Here is an 18,243-nt window from a genome sequence, read left to right on the forward strand (position 1 = left end):
GTGATCTTGGGTTGGGCAGAACTTTTTTTTCTTTTTTCTCCCCAAAGCCCCAGTACATAGTTGTATATCATAGTTGTAGAGTTGTAGCTCTTCTATATGGGAAGCCGCCTCAGCATGGCTTGATGAGTGGTGAGTAGGTCCACGCTCAGGATCCGAACCAGCGCACCTCGGGCTGCCAAAGCAGAACGCACGAACTTAACAGCTACGCCACTGGGCTGGCCCTGGGCAAAGATTTTTTTATGTGACAAAAAACACAAGCCATAAAAGAAAAAAAATTGATAAATTGGACTTCCTCAAAATTAAAATTCTTTGGAAGACACTGTTAAGAAAATGAAAAGACAAGCCACAGACTGGGAGAAAGTATTTGCAAAATACAAACCTGATAAAGGTCTTATATCCAGAATATATAAAGAACTCTCAAAACTCAGTAATAAATAAACAACCCAATTAAAAAAATGAGTAAAAGATCTGAATAGGCATTTCACTAAAGAAAATATGTGGATGGCAAATAAACACATGAAAAGATGCTCAACATCTTTAGTTATTAGGAAAATGCAAATTAAAACTACAGTAATCAACTATTCCCTGACAGAATGGCTATAAGAACCAAAAAACACAAAATAGAACATTTGGAACCTTCTGGTGGGTATCCAAAATGGTATAGTCACTTTGGAAAACTGGCAGTTTCTAATAAAGTTAAATATACTTGCATATGACCCAGCAGTCCTACTCGCGAGAAATGAAAACTTACCAAAGAGAAATGAAATGAATGAAATGAAATGAAAACTTATATTCACACAAAAATTTGTATGCAAAACTTTATAGTGGTTTTATTTGTAATTGTGAAAAATTGCCAACAGCCTAAATATCTTCAGCTGGGCATAGGATAAATACACTGTAGTATAATCATACAGGGGAATACTACTCATCAATAAAGGAACTGATACGTATAACAACATGTATGGATGAATCTCACATGCATTGTGCAGAGTGAAAGAAGCCAGACACAAAAGGCTACATACTATATGATTCCATTTATAAGACATTCTGGAAAAGGCAATTGATAAGAACAGAAAACAGATCATTGGTTGGTAGGAATTAGAGGTGGAGGGAGGTGTTGACTGCAAAAGGGCACAAGGGAAATTTTTGGCATCAGAGAACTGTTGTGTGTTTTGGTTGCAGTGGTGATTGCACAGCTATGCATTTGTTCCAACTTCTAGATCTGTACGTTAAAAATGGCAAATTTTATTATATGTTAGTAATACTTAACAAATCTGACAAACAACCAAAACAAAACCAAACCAGAAGACGTGAGGAAAAGATTGATGAGTTTGATTATATTTAAAAAATTAACTTCTGGTAGATTAAAATATCTTTTTCTGAGGTATCAAAGATACTTAGGTTTAGAAGCCTGCACAAAAATTTTTTATTAATAATCAACCTGACTTCATACGAGCATAGCAGAGAGGTAAGCTGGTCAAGCTGCCTTCTCACATGCTGGAAAACAAGCTTCTTCCTATGGTTGAGGGACAGAGGAGGAGCAAGTGCAAGATGGGGAAGGAGAGAGTGCAAGTTCCTTTTCATGGTAAATGTTTGACTGGCACAACTTATGAAACATCACTTCCTCCACAAGCCATATTTTATTACTTAATGTAGTTACCCAAAACATTTTCATAAACTCTGAAATTAATTTTTAAGGGACAGATTCTTTAGCACATCTGAGATCAGTTATTGAATTTACCAAGGTGCGCCAGTGAAGATTTAACCCTTGAGAAAGAAAATACAATAAAATATGATCTGAATTCAGATCTTTAATCATAGCTCCACTGTTATAGCTAACCAGTTTTGTAGCTCAGAAGGTACTGTAAGTACTCTGAAGCAGAGGTAATTCGTTATTCTCTACCTCAATAAAGATCCAAGTGCTGACTTCATAGTTTCTCTTTAATCAAAAGTTCACTTCCTTAAAGTAGAAAATTATTTTTGATTTCATAATGTTTTAAAAAAGAGGCACTGTATATTCCATAAAATGAGAAAGATCTTGCAAAACCAGGCCAGCCTGGTGGTGTAGTGGTTAAGTTCGCGTGCTCTGCTTTTGGCGGCCTGGGGTTCACAGGTTCAGATTCCGGGCACAGACCTACACACCGCTCATCAAAGCCACGCTGTGGCGGCATCCAAAATAGAGGAAGATGGGCATGGATGTTAGCTCAGGGCCAATCTTCCTCAGCAAAAAGAGGAAGATTGGCAATGAATGTTAGCTCATGGCCAATCTTCCTCGCACACACACAAAGATCTTGCAAAAACATTTTCAGCACATATGATAATGTTAAAATTTCTGATTTTATGAGAGCTCTTATTTAAGAAAAATGCCACCACCCAGTAGAAAAAAGGGGCTTAGGACACAAACAGGCAATTCACAACAAAATTAATTTCATTAATAATTAAATGTAAATTAAAACATGATTTTTATATAATTTATTAGATTGACAAAGATTAAAGATAACTGAATAGCATTGGTATTGAAAGTTTGAGGAGATAAAATCTGAATTTAAGTGGGAATATAAACTGGCATGTCCTTTTCAGAGAGCAATTTGGAATTACCATCAAAATTTTAAATGTGCATGCCTTTTAACTTAGCAATTCAGTTTCTAGGAACTTATCCTTTGCAAGTGACAGAAACACAGGACATTCATTGCACGATTATTTGAAATGGCAGACTGTAAACAAATCAAGTGTATAACGTTGAAAAATTGGGTACATAAAATTTTTGTTAGTCCATGTCTTTTGCAGTTGTTAAAAAACTGGAGAAAGTTCCATATATACTGACATAAAAATATGTCCAAAATATATCGATACATTGCTTAGTGAAAATGTCTTTTCAAAGAAGACTATGATTTAATTTCTGTTAATAAACGTGTAGACACAAATGCAATATATATCATTGAAGAAATCTAGAAGCCTATTAAGTATTAACAGTGGTTAATTCTCAGTGATAGGAGCCTGAGAAATTTACAATTCCATTAATCTCTGTAATGTTTGAATTTTATGATAACCATATGTTACTTTAGTAGTCAGAAAAAAATCCAAAGATTTAAAAAAGATAAAATAAATGTAACAATAATTCTGTAGACCAACACAAGTAGAGGGATTGGCATGAAAAAAGGCAAAGTATTTGGAAGTATAGAGTGAGGTGTCCGTTTTGCCTGGATTATAAAGGATGTGTCAAGGAGTTAACTGGGTTTTGTGTTTTTTTTGAGGAAGATTGGCCCTGAGCTAACATCTGCTGCCAATCTTCCTCTTTATTTATTTTTTTTGCTTGAGGATTGTCCCTGTGCTAACATCTGTGCCAGTTTTCTTGTATTTTGTATGTGGGTCACTGCCACAGCATGGCTTGATGAGCAGTGTGTAGGTCTGCACTTGGGATCTGAATCGCGAACCCTGGGCCGCCGCTGAAGCAGAGTGCGCGAACTTAACCGGTACACCACCGGGCTGGCCCCAGGAGTTACTATTAATAATGTAGAAAATATGTTGAGGATTATCTTGTGACCAGGCCTTAAATGAGGAACCACGAAGTTTAGACTTAATTTGGTAGGCAGAGGGGAGTCATCTGAGACCTCTGAGCAAGAAAGTGGCATGACCAATTTCCTTTGAAGAAAATCAGTCTGGGAGTAGTTGGTAGGTAGGTGGGAACAAACTGAAAATAGGAACACTAAGTAAAAGGCTGTTGAGGGGTAATGACTATCTGGCCAGATGGTTGTAGGAATTAGAGAAGCAGGCTAACAGATATGAGAGCCAGTGTGTATCTACAGGTAACCAAATACAGAGGCTGATGGAGAGGGATGAGACAAGGAGGCTTAATGCCTGAGCAGCTGAGGGAACATTGGTGCCTTGAACAGAAATAAGGATCACGGGTTGAAGATTTCCTTTGGGGGAGGGTTTACCCCAATCTGCCCTTCCAGACTCAATTCCCGTAATAGCTGTCTAGCACATGAATAGGTGCTCGGTAGAGTGATTGGATTTACCTAAGTTTGTGCTATTTAAGCTACAGTATACCTGTTCACCATTCCTAGAATATGACATGCATGTTTTGGGAAGGACATCAGTAATAGTAATGATGATATGATGGTGAAGATGATAGGAGCTATTATTTATGTAACACTTACTATCTGCCAAACTTTTCACATGTCCAAGGTCACCTAAGCTAATAAATCCAGCTGAGACTTGAGTGGCAGCCTGTCTGAATCCAAGCCTGAATCTTTAACTGCTATCCTTGCTGTCTCTTGGGTAATTGGGAATGTGGATCTGGAGCTCAGATTAGACATGCACTTAAGTCATAGTGTAGCTGCATGTCTAGTAATCATTGGTTTTGAGATGAGCAATAGTCTATTACTTACAATTGCATCCTGCACAGTTGGCTTTGAGCATAGTACAGCTCTCCATTTGACACCCTCTGGGGAGTTAGTTTTGTGGATAACTGAGGTTAATGATTTAAATGTCAAAATTTACTTTTTAAAAGTTTAATTACTCTGGTTGATATCTTTCTAAACATATTATAGTCATCTTTATATGTTTCTTAAGTTTTCTGCAATGTGCATTTATCATTTTTATAATTATAAAAATACTAACATATATTTTATGCTCTCCTATTTTCTAGAACTATATATCCTGAACATAATTTAATTTTTTCTTTATGACTCAGGGTTATCATCATGAGCATACTCTTTTGCTGGGTTTTAGAATATAATGATCCTATCAAGAAATATGTTCAGTGTAGGGGCAGTTTATACTTATGTCTTCCTGCTGCAGTACTTTGTCAGTTCTGTCTTATTCTTTAAAAATAGCGTCTCTGTCACATTTGTTGTGGTGGGTGTCTTGCTGCTCTCAGTGTGCAGGCTTGTAGCAATTTTTTTGCCCTTTTGCTGCTTCTTAACTGTAATGGTTTAAGAAATTGGTTAGCCATTCACTTCAGTTTTATTTAAAATAAATGTTATCAGGTTGTGGATAAAGGCTTGAGGAACATACCTGTGAAGTTCATTGAGCTTTATTTAATATGTGGACTTTGAGATAAACATCCTGAAGTTCTGTGTGCTCACTTTTGGTTCCTGGCTGCATGATCGGTGGTGGGTGAAACATTGTATTTGTTTCTTTAAAAGCCTTTAGAGAACATTGCTTTTTATTTTTTAAACTTATTCATTTAATGGAGAAATAGAGCTCTAAAATATAGTTAATCATCATGTGACTAGATGAAGGTTTATTTCTCAGCTGTCAGTTTTTAACTCAGAAATCGTTCCCTTGACATTGTTGGATAGATTCTGTTAGGTTGTAAATGTGGATTTTAAAAAATCATTAATAACTGATATGGATGGACATGGCTAAAAGATTGTGAAGAACAATATTAGTAATTTTGGGTAGATTGTACTGATTATAATTTTGTGAGCAACTGAAAAATTTTATAGGTTCAAAGTCTAAAAAAACGTGATTATATATGGAAAGAGATTTTCTAAAAGATTATCATCTTAAAAATCATGTAAGAAATTATTGGAATTAATACTTAGGACTTACAAGTAAAGGTAAAATTCTGTTCTAGTGACTTAATGGGAAATTGGTATTATTTTATCAAGTTTAATTGTGTTTAAAATGTAAGCTTATTGCTACAGCTTACTTAACTCGGTTGTAGAGCAATCTCTTCCTTCCATAAAATCCACCCCCTATTAAGATCCCAGCATACATGTGTTGAGAGCAGAGGGTTTAAGCTCATTTTCATTTAATTTCTTGCCTCGTGTGCTGACTGGTACTTATTAACATATGTGCTCTATGAAATATTGTGTTATAAAATAGTTGAATCCGTATTTGATCACTTAATATTTATTGAGGCTTTACTATATGCCGGGCACTCTCTAAGATGCTGGAGATAACATCAGCTTCAACCAACCAGGCTCTGTCCTTGGGAAACTTCTTAGAGGGAAGATGCAGACTACTAAGAAACAAATTAATCTGTTATGTATCAGGTGGTCAAGTGTTGTGAAGAATCAGGGTGACTGTGTGGGGGTTGCTGCTGGGACATGGAAGTTAGCTGCTAAATGAGACCTGATATGACAATGGTCTTTGATAAATTTGAAGAGGATATTTCTTGAGGCAACAGAAGGTTGATACAGAAAACCTCCAATGTTTTAGAAAATGGAAAGTCAGTGGCACATTATGACCAGAGAAATACATCTTGTGGAGCGTACGTGGTGATAAAAGAAAGTGTGTCTGCATTCAAAAACAAGGCTATTAACTTTAAAATTACATTTGTGATTAATTAATAAAATTGAAGTAACAAACGTCATTATTCCCTGATGTCGACAGGTGTAACCATGCCATATGTGATAAGGACGGAATAAGATCGCTGTGTTTGGCTGAGTTTGTTTCTTCCCTTTTCTTTCATTTTCTTTATGTTAGTGGAAGAATTAGAGATTATTTTCAAAGCATAGATAAAAATATATTAATACTTTAAAAAACATGTATTTTAAAATGCATATTTCTGTTTACAAGTTTAGCTTTCAATTTAAACATCTAATTTTTATGTTGTTGCAGTAATGCCATTATTTGTGTAAAAATTTTTCTCAAAGATAACATTCTTTGTTTTCATATAAAATTATTTTTCCAACTGTTTTCAGATGATATGCAGAATGTACATAAGGAAGATAAATCTTTAAGTCTGAGTATGCCTGTAATTACGGAAGAGGAAGAGGAGAATGCAAGTTTTAGTGAAACAGGTACAGATGAAATTTTGTCAAACTACTGAAGGAAAGTTATGCTCGTGGAGCATCGAGGGTTAGAACCCTTGAAGAGCATGACACTTGGCTGTGTGTTCTTGTGACGCTTTGGCACCTTGGAGGATTTTAGTATTAATCATACCGTTAATCATGACACTTAAAAGTAAATTATAATACAATAAATGAATGGATATGGAGAGGCTGGTGGAGGTTGGTGGAGGTGAGAGGTGATAGGGAAAAATATCCTTATCAGTAAGTGAATATCCCTCGTCATGAGGGTGTCTGGTCTGGAATGTATTCCTAACCAAGAGCAAGGTTCACAAAATATGACTTTCTGGATATAAGTTAAAAGTGAAGATTTTATTGTTAAAAAGTATTTATTTCAAATTCTAGTAGATGTAAATTTTTCACCTATGAAATGACAGTTGTAACTAAATAGTGGTATATTGCACAATATGAATTAAGATAGCTATACCTTTTAGTATTGCTGTGGTTTTCATAATTTGAGTATTAAACAATAGTTTAAATAACTATTTTCAGTAATAATTATAGTATTACAGAGAATAAGTTATATTTAGCAGGCTAGGCTCGATAATTAGTATCAGTGATGATGGATATGATAACGTGTATAATGATAATGAATATAATGTGTATTAAGAATACTGCCTAATGACTTTTTTTCATTTTAGCTCTATATTCACTCAGCAAGCATTTACTGAGTGCCTATTGTGTTTCAGGCACTTAGCTAGGTACAGGGATATAAAGATACATCCTATAAGAATTTAAGAACCGTTTTATTTTGATCACAGGGGCTGTAGATCTGAGCAGGGTGACTGGCCGTAGTGGACTAAGTAAACATTTGTTGAATGAAGCAGGTCAGTCGGTGCCCCCAAGGACCTTCCAGTTTAGGGTGGGAGAGAAACAACTAAACTACATTATAGCAAAGAGAAACAAAGTGCTATAGAAGCATATAGAAGATAAAGAATAGACAATTAAAGGGCATATTTGTTTCTTCAGAAATCTGAGAGCTGCTGTGGTTGGCCTAAAACAGTCCTTTACAATTTCGTGGTGAGTTTTGGACTGAATTTTCTCTCCGGTCTTGATTGGTGGCTTTTATTGTGAGTGAACAATTAAACACACGCACATACATCTTTAAAGCTACTTGGCAAGTCCCATTCCAAAGTCTGTCAGCTTGTGATTTTTAAAAATTTGGTTTTCATCAAATTATAATTACATATGTACATAGTTTAACAACTCAAGTAATTTTATAATACTCATTATAAGAAACCACAGTCTTCTGACTCTGACTCCCATTTCTTACTCCCCAGAGACAACCGCTTTTAACTCTTTACTAATTATTTTGGTATTTACCTCTATGTCTCTAAATAACATATTTATATCGCCACTTCTTCATATTTTAGTTCTGTGGATTATCTGTTGACTTCCCACTAAGGAAGGCAAGGATTTAGTTCTCTTTAATATATTCTTCACCTCCCACCCCAAACACATGTATACTTCTCACCCCCACCCTCCCAATATAAGTGGTATTTTAGTTAGATTAGTATTAGTATTTTAGTATATGTTAGTATAGACTAGTATTAGATTAGTATTCAGCATTTACAAAACATTATTGACAGCAGGGCCATGTCATATACTATGATTCTTAATCAGTATATTTATTGTTTTCCCTAGAGAATTAAAAACTTTTCTTTGCCTTATTAATTAATTCATTTTTTTCTATGTACTTATCACTCACTTATCCCCAAAGTCTTCTTCGGTTATATAAATGTCCTCTTGGTACATTCCAACACATTAGGCTTTTTCTCAGTTTCATCTGTTTAAAGAAGCCTCCTCCAGACCTCTGACCTGCCTCACTCTGGGCAGTTTGCTCTCAGCCTGCGCCCTCTGTCCTGGCTGCTGCTCTCTTCTGGGAGTGTGGTTTCTTTTTCTTCTTAATTTTTTCCTCGCCTTTTCTGGTTCCTTTTCCTGTCACTCCCCTCTTGTTTTTCATTGGGGGGGAATATTTCTTTTCTTTACATCTTTCATAATTTTCATGTTTTTATATCTTCTATTATTTTCTTTGTTTTTAATGATCAGTAACTTTTAGGTTCACAACTGTTTCTAGACGGACACTTATTTGAGTGTTGGTTATGGCATCTGCTGTGATAGCCAAAAAACTGTATGGTACTAGTGTTTTGGGTTACATTTTCAGGTTTAATTGAAATGAAATTGAAATCTTAGTCACTTTATCTCTTTTAGCACTGGCCAAGATACGTTTCAGATCTGGCACTCTGGGTCCATGGTAAATATGGGGTGGGCATACCCCTATGAAACAAATTTAGAGTAGCTTATTTTAAGTAGCATTTAGGATGACTAGGATCTACATTGGTAAGTTTTCAACTGCAGTATCATTTTGAAGAAAACAATCCTGTGTGTGTTAGGTTTCAGGTTTTTCATTGAGCCTTTGCTGTGAAGGCATTCCTCCTGTTACCCCAGTTAGACATCTATACAGTTTAAATGTGTTATCAGTAATATTATTGTTTTTAGATCTGACAGGCTTCTTACTTTTATGTCTTTAGAGTTTACTACACTCAAGAGGAAAAGAAAACACAGAAAAAAGAGCCTGGTGTCGAGTTCTTAATTGTGAGCTTTCTGACAGAAGAGAAGATTTATATTTTGTGTATTGCACAGGAAGACTGCCAGTATTAAAAATAATTCTTCTGGGAAACTGTAGGTTATTTCTTTGAAATGGCAATACTTTAATACAGTTCTAGAATAAAAGTACAAAAAATTAGAGTAAGACTTCACTCTGAAATTTAATTTTAATATTTTCTTGTGTGAAATCTGCATCATTGGAGATGTATGAAATCTGTATCATTGGAGATAAGATTTGGATTTAGAATATAATAGAAATAATACTGTTATTTGCAGATTATTATTATTTCTTACCACTTTAGTGGTATTATACTGTCTTAATACAGTTGTGGTAATATTAACTATTCACTTTAAAATCTTTTTTCTTGAAATATTAATGTATTACATGTAAATGGCTAATTTTGTATCTACAGTCTAGTAATGGATTTTTTTTATGATGTATGTGAACTATTTGTATATTGTATGGTTAAGTGCAATTAAGTTTTTGCCTTATTTGCTTTATTTTTTAGTGTATGAAACTTACATAATCAGTAACTTATGTGATTGATAACTTAGGAAGCTCAGTTTCTACTTTTGCAGTCAATTAAGTATTCTTTAGTGCTTGTTTTAAAGCTCCCCTTGACCTAACGTTTATGTATGTGCACATGTATGTTTGTGTATGTATAGATATATGTATGTATCCATATATATGTATACATATGATATGATTAGTCAATACAAGTACAACATATAAGTACTGATTATTTCTAATAAAACCTTTAAAAGTGGTAATGTAAATTCCAGAATGTGTCTGTGATACAGAATAGTTGGTACTTACAGAAAAAAGTTCTGTAGCTTCATGAATATGCCTCTCTGTTAATTTCTCATTTGAGACATTTAAGTGGAGATTACTTGAGCCATGTTGTTTGAATTGCTGACAATAGCAGACCATCTCCATATCCTGTGGCTGGCTCAGCCTATCTTACAGTTGATTATACTCCATGTTGTTGTCCAGCATCGTCTATTCAGGAATTCTGCAAATGTCCTATGAGTGAAAATATGTGATATCTTTTAAAATCAAAATACTAATGCTAGCCCAGATAAAATTTTCATTTATTAGAATTTATGCTTTCACATTAGCAGCTAAACAAAATTGTTTCCCTTGAGTGACTTCAGATGTTTCTGGGAATAAATGGGGCAGTTTTCATAATGTGGACACTTGGGCAGAGCTTCGGGGATTTAAATATTCTAGGGTTGGGGCACTCAGAGGCAGGGAACCATTACTGGCCACTTGTATACCAGGTTATTTGCTAGAACTTGTCTGATCACTTAAGTTTACAAACCTTGTACAGCTTACACAGTGAGTTGCCCTCTATGTTTTCACAACAGTGCTTTTAAAATACAAAGTATCATTTCACTTGTACAATGAAGAAACTGTAACTCAGGATGGTAAGTGCCTTGCCCACATTCACAAAGTTAGTAAGTGATGCATCTGGGATTCAAACACAGGGCTCTGGCCTATAATTCAGTGTCATTTTATTTTATTTATTTATTTTTTTTTTTGATTTTATTTATTTATTTATTTTTCCCCCCAAAGCCCCAGTAGATAGTTGTTGCTATCTACTAGAAGGATAGATCCTTCTAGTTGCTGTATGTGGGATGCAGCCCCAGCATGGCCGGAGAAGCGGTGTGTTGGTGCACGCCCGGGATCCGAACCTGGGCTGCCAGCAGTGGAGCACGCGCACCTAACCGCTAAGCCATGGGGCCGGCCCCTTCAGTGTCATTTTATATGAGCCAACAGAAATGGAAATCCAGAGGGATACTTTTGACTGCAAGCAATAAATCCCGCTTCAAAATGACCTCAACAAAAAGAAAGTTTAATTTAAAACCAGTTGAGTCTCAATGCGGGCTGGCTCTGGGTTTTATAGTACATCAGTTCCATGATGGCTTCATATATCCAGGGTTGGGTCTTCAGGGCAAGCTTGATATCACTGTAGGGAACTGTTCACCAGCCAAGTTCCCAGCCAAGGGCCAACCTTGCAAGCAAACCTTTCTAAGGATGGCAGTCTCAGGCCTCATTTGTTGCCTCTTCTGCACAGGTCCATTTCATTTTCACTATTTCAAACAATGCTGTGTTGAGCTTTGTGTGTATACCTTGGCTCACTTATGTTGGTATTTCTGTTGGATAAATCTGCGTGTGAATTTTCTTGTCAGCATGTATATATAAAATTTTGTTAATTATTGCCAAATGGAACTCCAAAAAGACCGCCAATTTACATTCCTACTAAGTATTTGCAAGGGACCCTCCATTACACTGGTAATCAATCTTTATTCAGTTGAATACAGCCTGAATCTTAACAGCAGAAAATGCAGAAAGAGAAAAGTAACAAAATTGTGCTAAGCGATGTGAGTTGTCACATGGTCACATGGGGCAGAGTGCAGGGCTTTAGCTGAGAGCAAGTCTGTCATGAACATGTTTTGAAGATATGATGTGAAGCACTTGATAGATTTGCTTTAAATGTGAAATTGAAGCTTATTAAACAGTTCAAATAGAAAATATTTGTGTGTAACTGGTTTTTCAGAATTACAATGTGGTATCCAAATACTGGTTACCTATTAAGCTATTTATTGCTAACTTGATTATAATAAAATAACTGCAGTAAGTTGTAAATGCATGATTTTAATAGTCAATATTTATTAATCTTTTGTGGAGGAGGAGGGGTTATGACAGTGTTCATAAACACAAGCTATATTTTAAAACCATACCACTTTCAGAAATCTTAATATATGAAAGCATTGTTCAAAGTAGAAAATTGGAATTATAGTAGTTTTAATGTTATATACCAGGTTTACTTGGTGTATCTGAAAAACAAACAATGAATAAAAGAAGTGGAACCATAAAGAAAATGGAGCTTGTATGGATGTTTATTAGGGCAGTATTTTTCACTTTGAAAATAAAGAATTGTAATTGATTTCTTCCGAAGAAACTACCCTGGAAATGTAGTTTCAAACTGTAGTTTCACACAGTTTTCTGTGTGAAATAGTGTGCTGTCTTTGTTTCCTTGCCTGGTCTGTTAGGGGTTTATGTTGTTGTAAGCACACCTAAGAGCCCATCTGGGTTTACAACCCCCTTCTCTTAATGCCTCATAGGTTTCCTAACTAAGTGGATATATTTAATGTGGGGAACATTCCCCAACTCTGTAACACCCAATTACAGTGCTTGTTCCCTGAAACAGACACAGTTGTATCATCTGCAGGGTATTGTCTGCTGCCAAAGAGAGTGAGCCAACTTTTAGGCAAAGACTTGTCTTCTACAGGTTTTCCAGAACAGTGATACCATAGGGAAACACATTAAAAACTTTATCTAAATGGTTTGAATACTTGTAATTTTCAGACCTAGCAACTAGAAAGTCAAAAATTTGTATCCTAGTTCTGCCACTGATTCAATGTGTATCCATAAAAAAAAATTTTTTGTTTAAATCCTTTTCTCAGCTGTAAATTCAAGATAATACAGAACTATTTAACTGACTTGTCAGAAATATTAAGAACTGCATAGTGCTTTGAAAATGCAAAAATATGGATGCTAAACTTCAAAATAATTACAGCCGGAAAGTGTAAGCTTTTAAAAAGTACCTGGACGCCGAGGAAATGAAAGTGATTATTAGTGTTTAATGGGGTGATTATTCTGATGATTTTCTTCAGTCGTAATAACTGAAAGCTCGCGTGTTTACACATCCTCAGATTGCTATGAGACACAGCTCTCACGGCTCAGTCAACTTCAGGAGTGCCTGGTTGCCTTTTCTCAAACTGAGTTGTGTACACTATAGATCTTCTTTATAACCTGTTTTGGTTATGACAAAAAGATTCACAAATATAGAGCGAGACAAAATATCTTTAAGTGAGGTGTTTTTAAAAATGAACTTTATGACCTGAAAATTACTTTTGCTTTGATGTAAAAAGCCCAGGAAAATAAGAGTTATTAATGCCTTCCCAACTTACCCTTGACTCTTGAATTAAATTACAGATTAAAGAATGTTTTCTTTCTAAATGGCATTGAGAGGACTCTGTGGGTGCTTAGCTATTCACATTTTCATTTATCTTTTGAACAACTGTGGTAGTTTTCATTGCAAATTTTAAAAACTCTCGGTATTAAAGTAAATGCCAAAGCCTCAGGCTGTATAACCCTTGTTATGTGGTATTTTTTATGCCTGAATTATTTGGTTTAATGTGCTGTATATTGCAGGTCTGGATTTTCTTAAAGATAAGTTTGGACAGGCTCCATTAGGTTGCAAGGAACAAAGGCACATTCACCTTATCTTAAATGCTGGGGGCTCATTTTAAGAATACCGAGGACAGTAGGTGACCATCTCATCAGAGGCACAGCTTCTTGGAGAGCTGGAAAAATCGCTTTTTGTTATGTAGTGAACACAGCAGCACAGATGGCTGCATTGTGTCCTCATGGTCGAAATGGATGTCTATTGCTGTGTAGTCACAAGTGCTTACTCTTATGCCAGCTTCTCTCTGCCTGTTTCTCCCTCTGCTACTTCTCCTGTCCCTGAAAGAGAATCTGATTGAGTCTACTAGTTATAATCCAAAAGACAGCCCAGGTTGGGCAGAGATTCTACTGGGTCATTCTGGCTTTCCTTATGTCCAACCAAATGGCTGGCCTTAATTAGGACACAGATCCCTGGTACAATCAAGTGTGGCCAGTGTAGCAGAGTCACAACCCACAGGGCACAGCAAGTTATGTGAAAGGACTCAACTCTGGCAGCTTTCCTTAGAAGAGGTGAGCAGTTCAGGCCTTTAGAATCTCATGGATTTCTCAGTCCAACCATGATTTGATTAAAATGATAATGATGCTGTACATTATCATCAATATTGCAACTTTGTGAAGTAATCAAATAGTGGCAAAAATGTTCACTTGAGAAACAGCAGCATTGCATGGTGGTTAGAGAAATTGCTCTGGGGACAGACTGCCTGGGTTTGCTCTGGGATTACAGTGTGCACCTGTGACTTAATAAAATCCACCTGTAATAAGTTAGGAATGTATATCCTTCACGCAATGTAATTCCATTTAAATCCCCTTCTATCCTTTGTGATATTGTTATATATTTTACTTCTATATGTTATAAACCTCATTATACATTTTTACCTTGCTTTAAACAAAGAAAAAAATAAGAAAAGAAAAAACATATTACATTTATGCCCATATGAATCTTGTCTGGTGCTCTTTCCTTGACGCTAATCTATGCTTTCATTTGGAATACTTTTCCTTCAGTCTGAAGAACTTCTTTTAAAATTAATTTCTTGTAGCTCAGCTCTGTTGGAGACAAATTCTATCAGCTTTTGTTTGTCTGAAAATGTCTTTATTTCACCTTCAGTTTTGAGAGACATTTTTGCTGGATTTAGAATTCTAGATTGGCAGCTTTTTTCCTTTCAGCACTTGAAAGATTGTTCCATTGTCTTCAGCCTTCACTGTTTCTGATGAGAAGTTAGTTTTCATTCTTACTGTTGTTCTCTTGCATATAATGTGTCCTTTTTCTCTGGCTGCTTTTAAGATTTTTCTCTTTATTTTTGGTTTTCAGCCGTTTGATATGATGTGCCTATGGTGGTTTATTTTCTCAGCATATCATACGTATTTTTCTGCACTGGTCTCACTCTTCTCTTTCTAGGACTCCAATTACATGTGTGTCCACTGCTTGATACTGTCTTACAGGTCATTGTGGCATTTTTCCCCCCAATAATTTTTCTCTCTATGCTTCAGACTGGATGATACCTTTTGACTTGTTTTCAAGTTCACAAATCCTTTCATCTCATGTATTCAATCTGCTGTTAATCTCATCCAATAACTTTTAAATTTTCGATGTCAGATTTTTCAATTTTAAGATGTCCTTTTGGTTCTTATTCATGGTTTTCATATCTCCACTGAAATTCTCCATTTCTTTACCCATTATATCCATCTTTTACTACAGATTGTTTAGTGTACTTACCTAGTTATTTTGAAGTCTGTGTTAGTTCAACATTAGGGTCATCAGTGTATGTGTTTCTGTTGGCTGATTTTTTTCTTTTACTATGGGTCACATTTTCCTGTTTCTTTCCCCATCTAGTAGTTTTTTATTGTGTGGTGATACATGTTAGAGACTCTGGATTCTATTATCTCCCTCTGAAGAATGTTGACTTTCATTCTAGGAGGCAGTTAAATCACTGACAGCATCTTAGAATTGTAGAGGTTTGATTGTAGGCTTTGTTAGGCTGGATCTATTTTGGTTTTGTCCTTAGTTTTAGGGCAAGTACCTTAGTCCTGGTATGTGGCCCTTATTTCTAAGGTGTGGCCCTCCTTACGTTTTAAGGGAAAGCCTAAAGTGTTTGCCACATCCCTGTATCCTTGCAGGGCTTGAACTTTGAACTCAGGTGACCCCTGAGAAGGTAGCTGCAGAAATATCTGCTCAGCACTTTCAGCCCTCCTGGAGTCAGTGGAGTTCTTGTCCTGCTCACAGCCTAAGGTGGGAGGGGATTTTACATCCACATTCTGGGCTTGTCCTCTCTCCAATTGCTCCTTTCAGGGATTTCCCGTCTCAACCTCCACTCTCTGACTCCTCAGGTTAGTAAGACTCAGGCTTTCTGCCAAGTTACCCCTGCTCCTTCCACGGTCCTGGGCATGCCCCCCAGGGGGGACGTTGTGTATACATAGATCTCTCCTTCTTTCAAGGGTTGCGTCCCCTATAGTTTTTACCATAGAAAGGAATGAGACAATAGCCTCCTGTTTACCCAGAGATCACTGAACCTTCTTCACTGGATTTGTGCCCTGAGCATCTCCTAGGTTACCAAGATTCCACTTAGTATTCTTTGGGAGTTTATTAACTCATTTAGGTTGCCCAAGTGCTATTTGATCATAATTTAGTGTCACACTAACCTAATGGCTTGAAAAAAGTTCGTGCACTGCTGAAAATATGTTAAAAATCCCTGATTTTTCAAGGAGGTTAATCTTCCCAAAATGCTAAGCACTACAGAATAATCAAATTATGTTATTAATTTGCTTTTGGTTGCAAGCTACAAAGCCTGATCATCAGGCTAATTACAAATTATACTATCAGGAAAACTTTTTTATATGCACCAGTGTTTTCTTACAAGCACTTTAATATGAGGCTTTAAAAAGTCTTATTTAAGATAAATAACGAAAACAACAAGAAAGAAAGCCTTCACATAATTACATTATCTACAGGCTAATTTCAAATACCTTATCACCATAGTAGTTAATTAACTGGGCTATGTTAGTTTCAGTTAACTATTTTTAGAGAAGTCAATGCCCACAAAATTTGTTGAACCTGAACTTCTTATAGTGTATAATTTAAATGAATTTTGCTAAAGTTTTACAAATTAACTTTTCTGCCTTTGTTAAATGTTTTAAATGGTTGATTTATCTTTTAGTTTCTTGCAGCACAATTGGTATATTGCCTATATTATTATACTTGGTTAACTGAAGGTATTCTCTCTGTAAACTTCAACTAGTTACCTATAAAATTTTCTCAGCAGAAACTTTTTGTATTTCATTTAAAAACTAGATACTCTGTCCTTCATTTAGAGACCATATGTCTGGAAACTCACTCTGTTTATAATTAAAGATGAATCAAGCAATCAAAAGATATAGCTTGTCTTCTTTAGTGTTACCGCTGACACCTAACAAAGTATCGAATTTCCCACAAAATTACCCGTATACATATTATACCAGTAAATAACTCTGTTAGCCTTCTTTCTGAAAATCCCTTATATTTACAAATACAATTCATTCACAAAACTACACTTTATGGAATTAGGACTATATCTCTATATTATAATGTTTTTAGATCTCCATAATTGGGACTTATTGCTTCAGAGAAGAAAATGAAAAATGCAGAATGTTTCCTGAGGGCTATACAGATAGAAATCTTTGTCCTTTTGGTGGATTTACCCACTTTTTCTGGTATCAACTTTTGAAAAAATGAGGAGTATCTTGAGTACTTTGTACGCTCAGGGTGACCACACAAAATAAAACACAGCAGGGGTGCGCTTCCAGGCAGGCCTCTGTAGGCTAGAATTTGTGGAACCAAGGGAAGCTAAGTCCAGGCCAAGCCATGGCTCTATCCATCGAGTTTTAAATATCTACTTTGTTTTTTCATTTCTGAGAGTTTTATTTACATCTGCCAGGATATTTTTGGTATTCTCTAGTTCTTTTATTTCATTAAATATTTAAAGCGTAATTATTTTACATTCTGTATCTGATAATTTCAATATCTGAAATTCAATAAATCAGTCTATTATTTGTTGTTTCTGCTAACTCACTCATGGTGGTTTTTATCCTTGTTGTTCGGTGATTTTTATTTGGAGCTCCTATTTTCTTGAATCTCACATGTGGGATCCTGTGGGCCTAATTTGGGATGCTTTCCTTTAGAGAAGACTTATGTTTACTGTTTTTTGCCGGTTTTTAGGGTGTGTGCTTGGGGATAAACAAAGCTACAACGAAGGAACATAAATAGTCCCAAAGATGCAATTTCAAAGAATGACATGAAAGGTAGTAGGGAGTAGGTATCTGATAGTTCTTATCTGATAATCTTTCTCAAGAGTTGCAAGCTAGCATGTACAAGCCATTAGCATCAAATAGCTCTAATGTTTTTATGACCCTCTTGTACATGACTTTTGTAGCTTCAGTTTCCTTTCCCCTGTATGAGGTGACAAAACATGGAACCCTGGAATGTGCGAGGAAGTGCAGATATTAGGTATAAAGAAAAACACTTGCAGGCTTTCTGTCCAGGGCTTCTTCCTATCTTGAAAGGACTAGTGAGTCTTGGGTGTATTTATTTTTATTCTCATGTTTGTG

General features: G+C 35.8%; 1 protein-coding gene across 1 annotated transcript in view; it reads left to right on the forward strand.

The window, feature by feature from the left end:
- Positions 1-12,370, forward strand: part of SNAPC1 (small nuclear RNA activating complex polypeptide 1) — a 31,466-nt gene extending 19,096 nt beyond the window's left edge. The window contains exons 9-10 of the mRNA XM_058567073.1: positions 6,657-6,755; positions 9,335-12,370. Of these exons, the coding sequence (XP_058423056.1) occupies positions 6,657-6,755; positions 9,335-9,396 (161 nt within the window). The 3' untranslated portion in view covers positions 9,397-12,370. The remainder of the gene's footprint in view (positions 1-6,656; positions 6,756-9,334) is intronic.
- Positions 12,371-18,243: the final 5,873 nt, after the last annotated feature.

This window comes from Diceros bicornis, chromosome 24 (assembly GCF_020826845.1).
Source record: "Diceros bicornis minor isolate mBicDic1 chromosome 24, mDicBic1.mat.cur, whole genome shotgun sequence".
Classification (NCBI taxonomy): domain Eukaryota; kingdom Metazoa; phylum Chordata; class Mammalia; order Perissodactyla; family Rhinocerotidae; genus Diceros; species Diceros bicornis.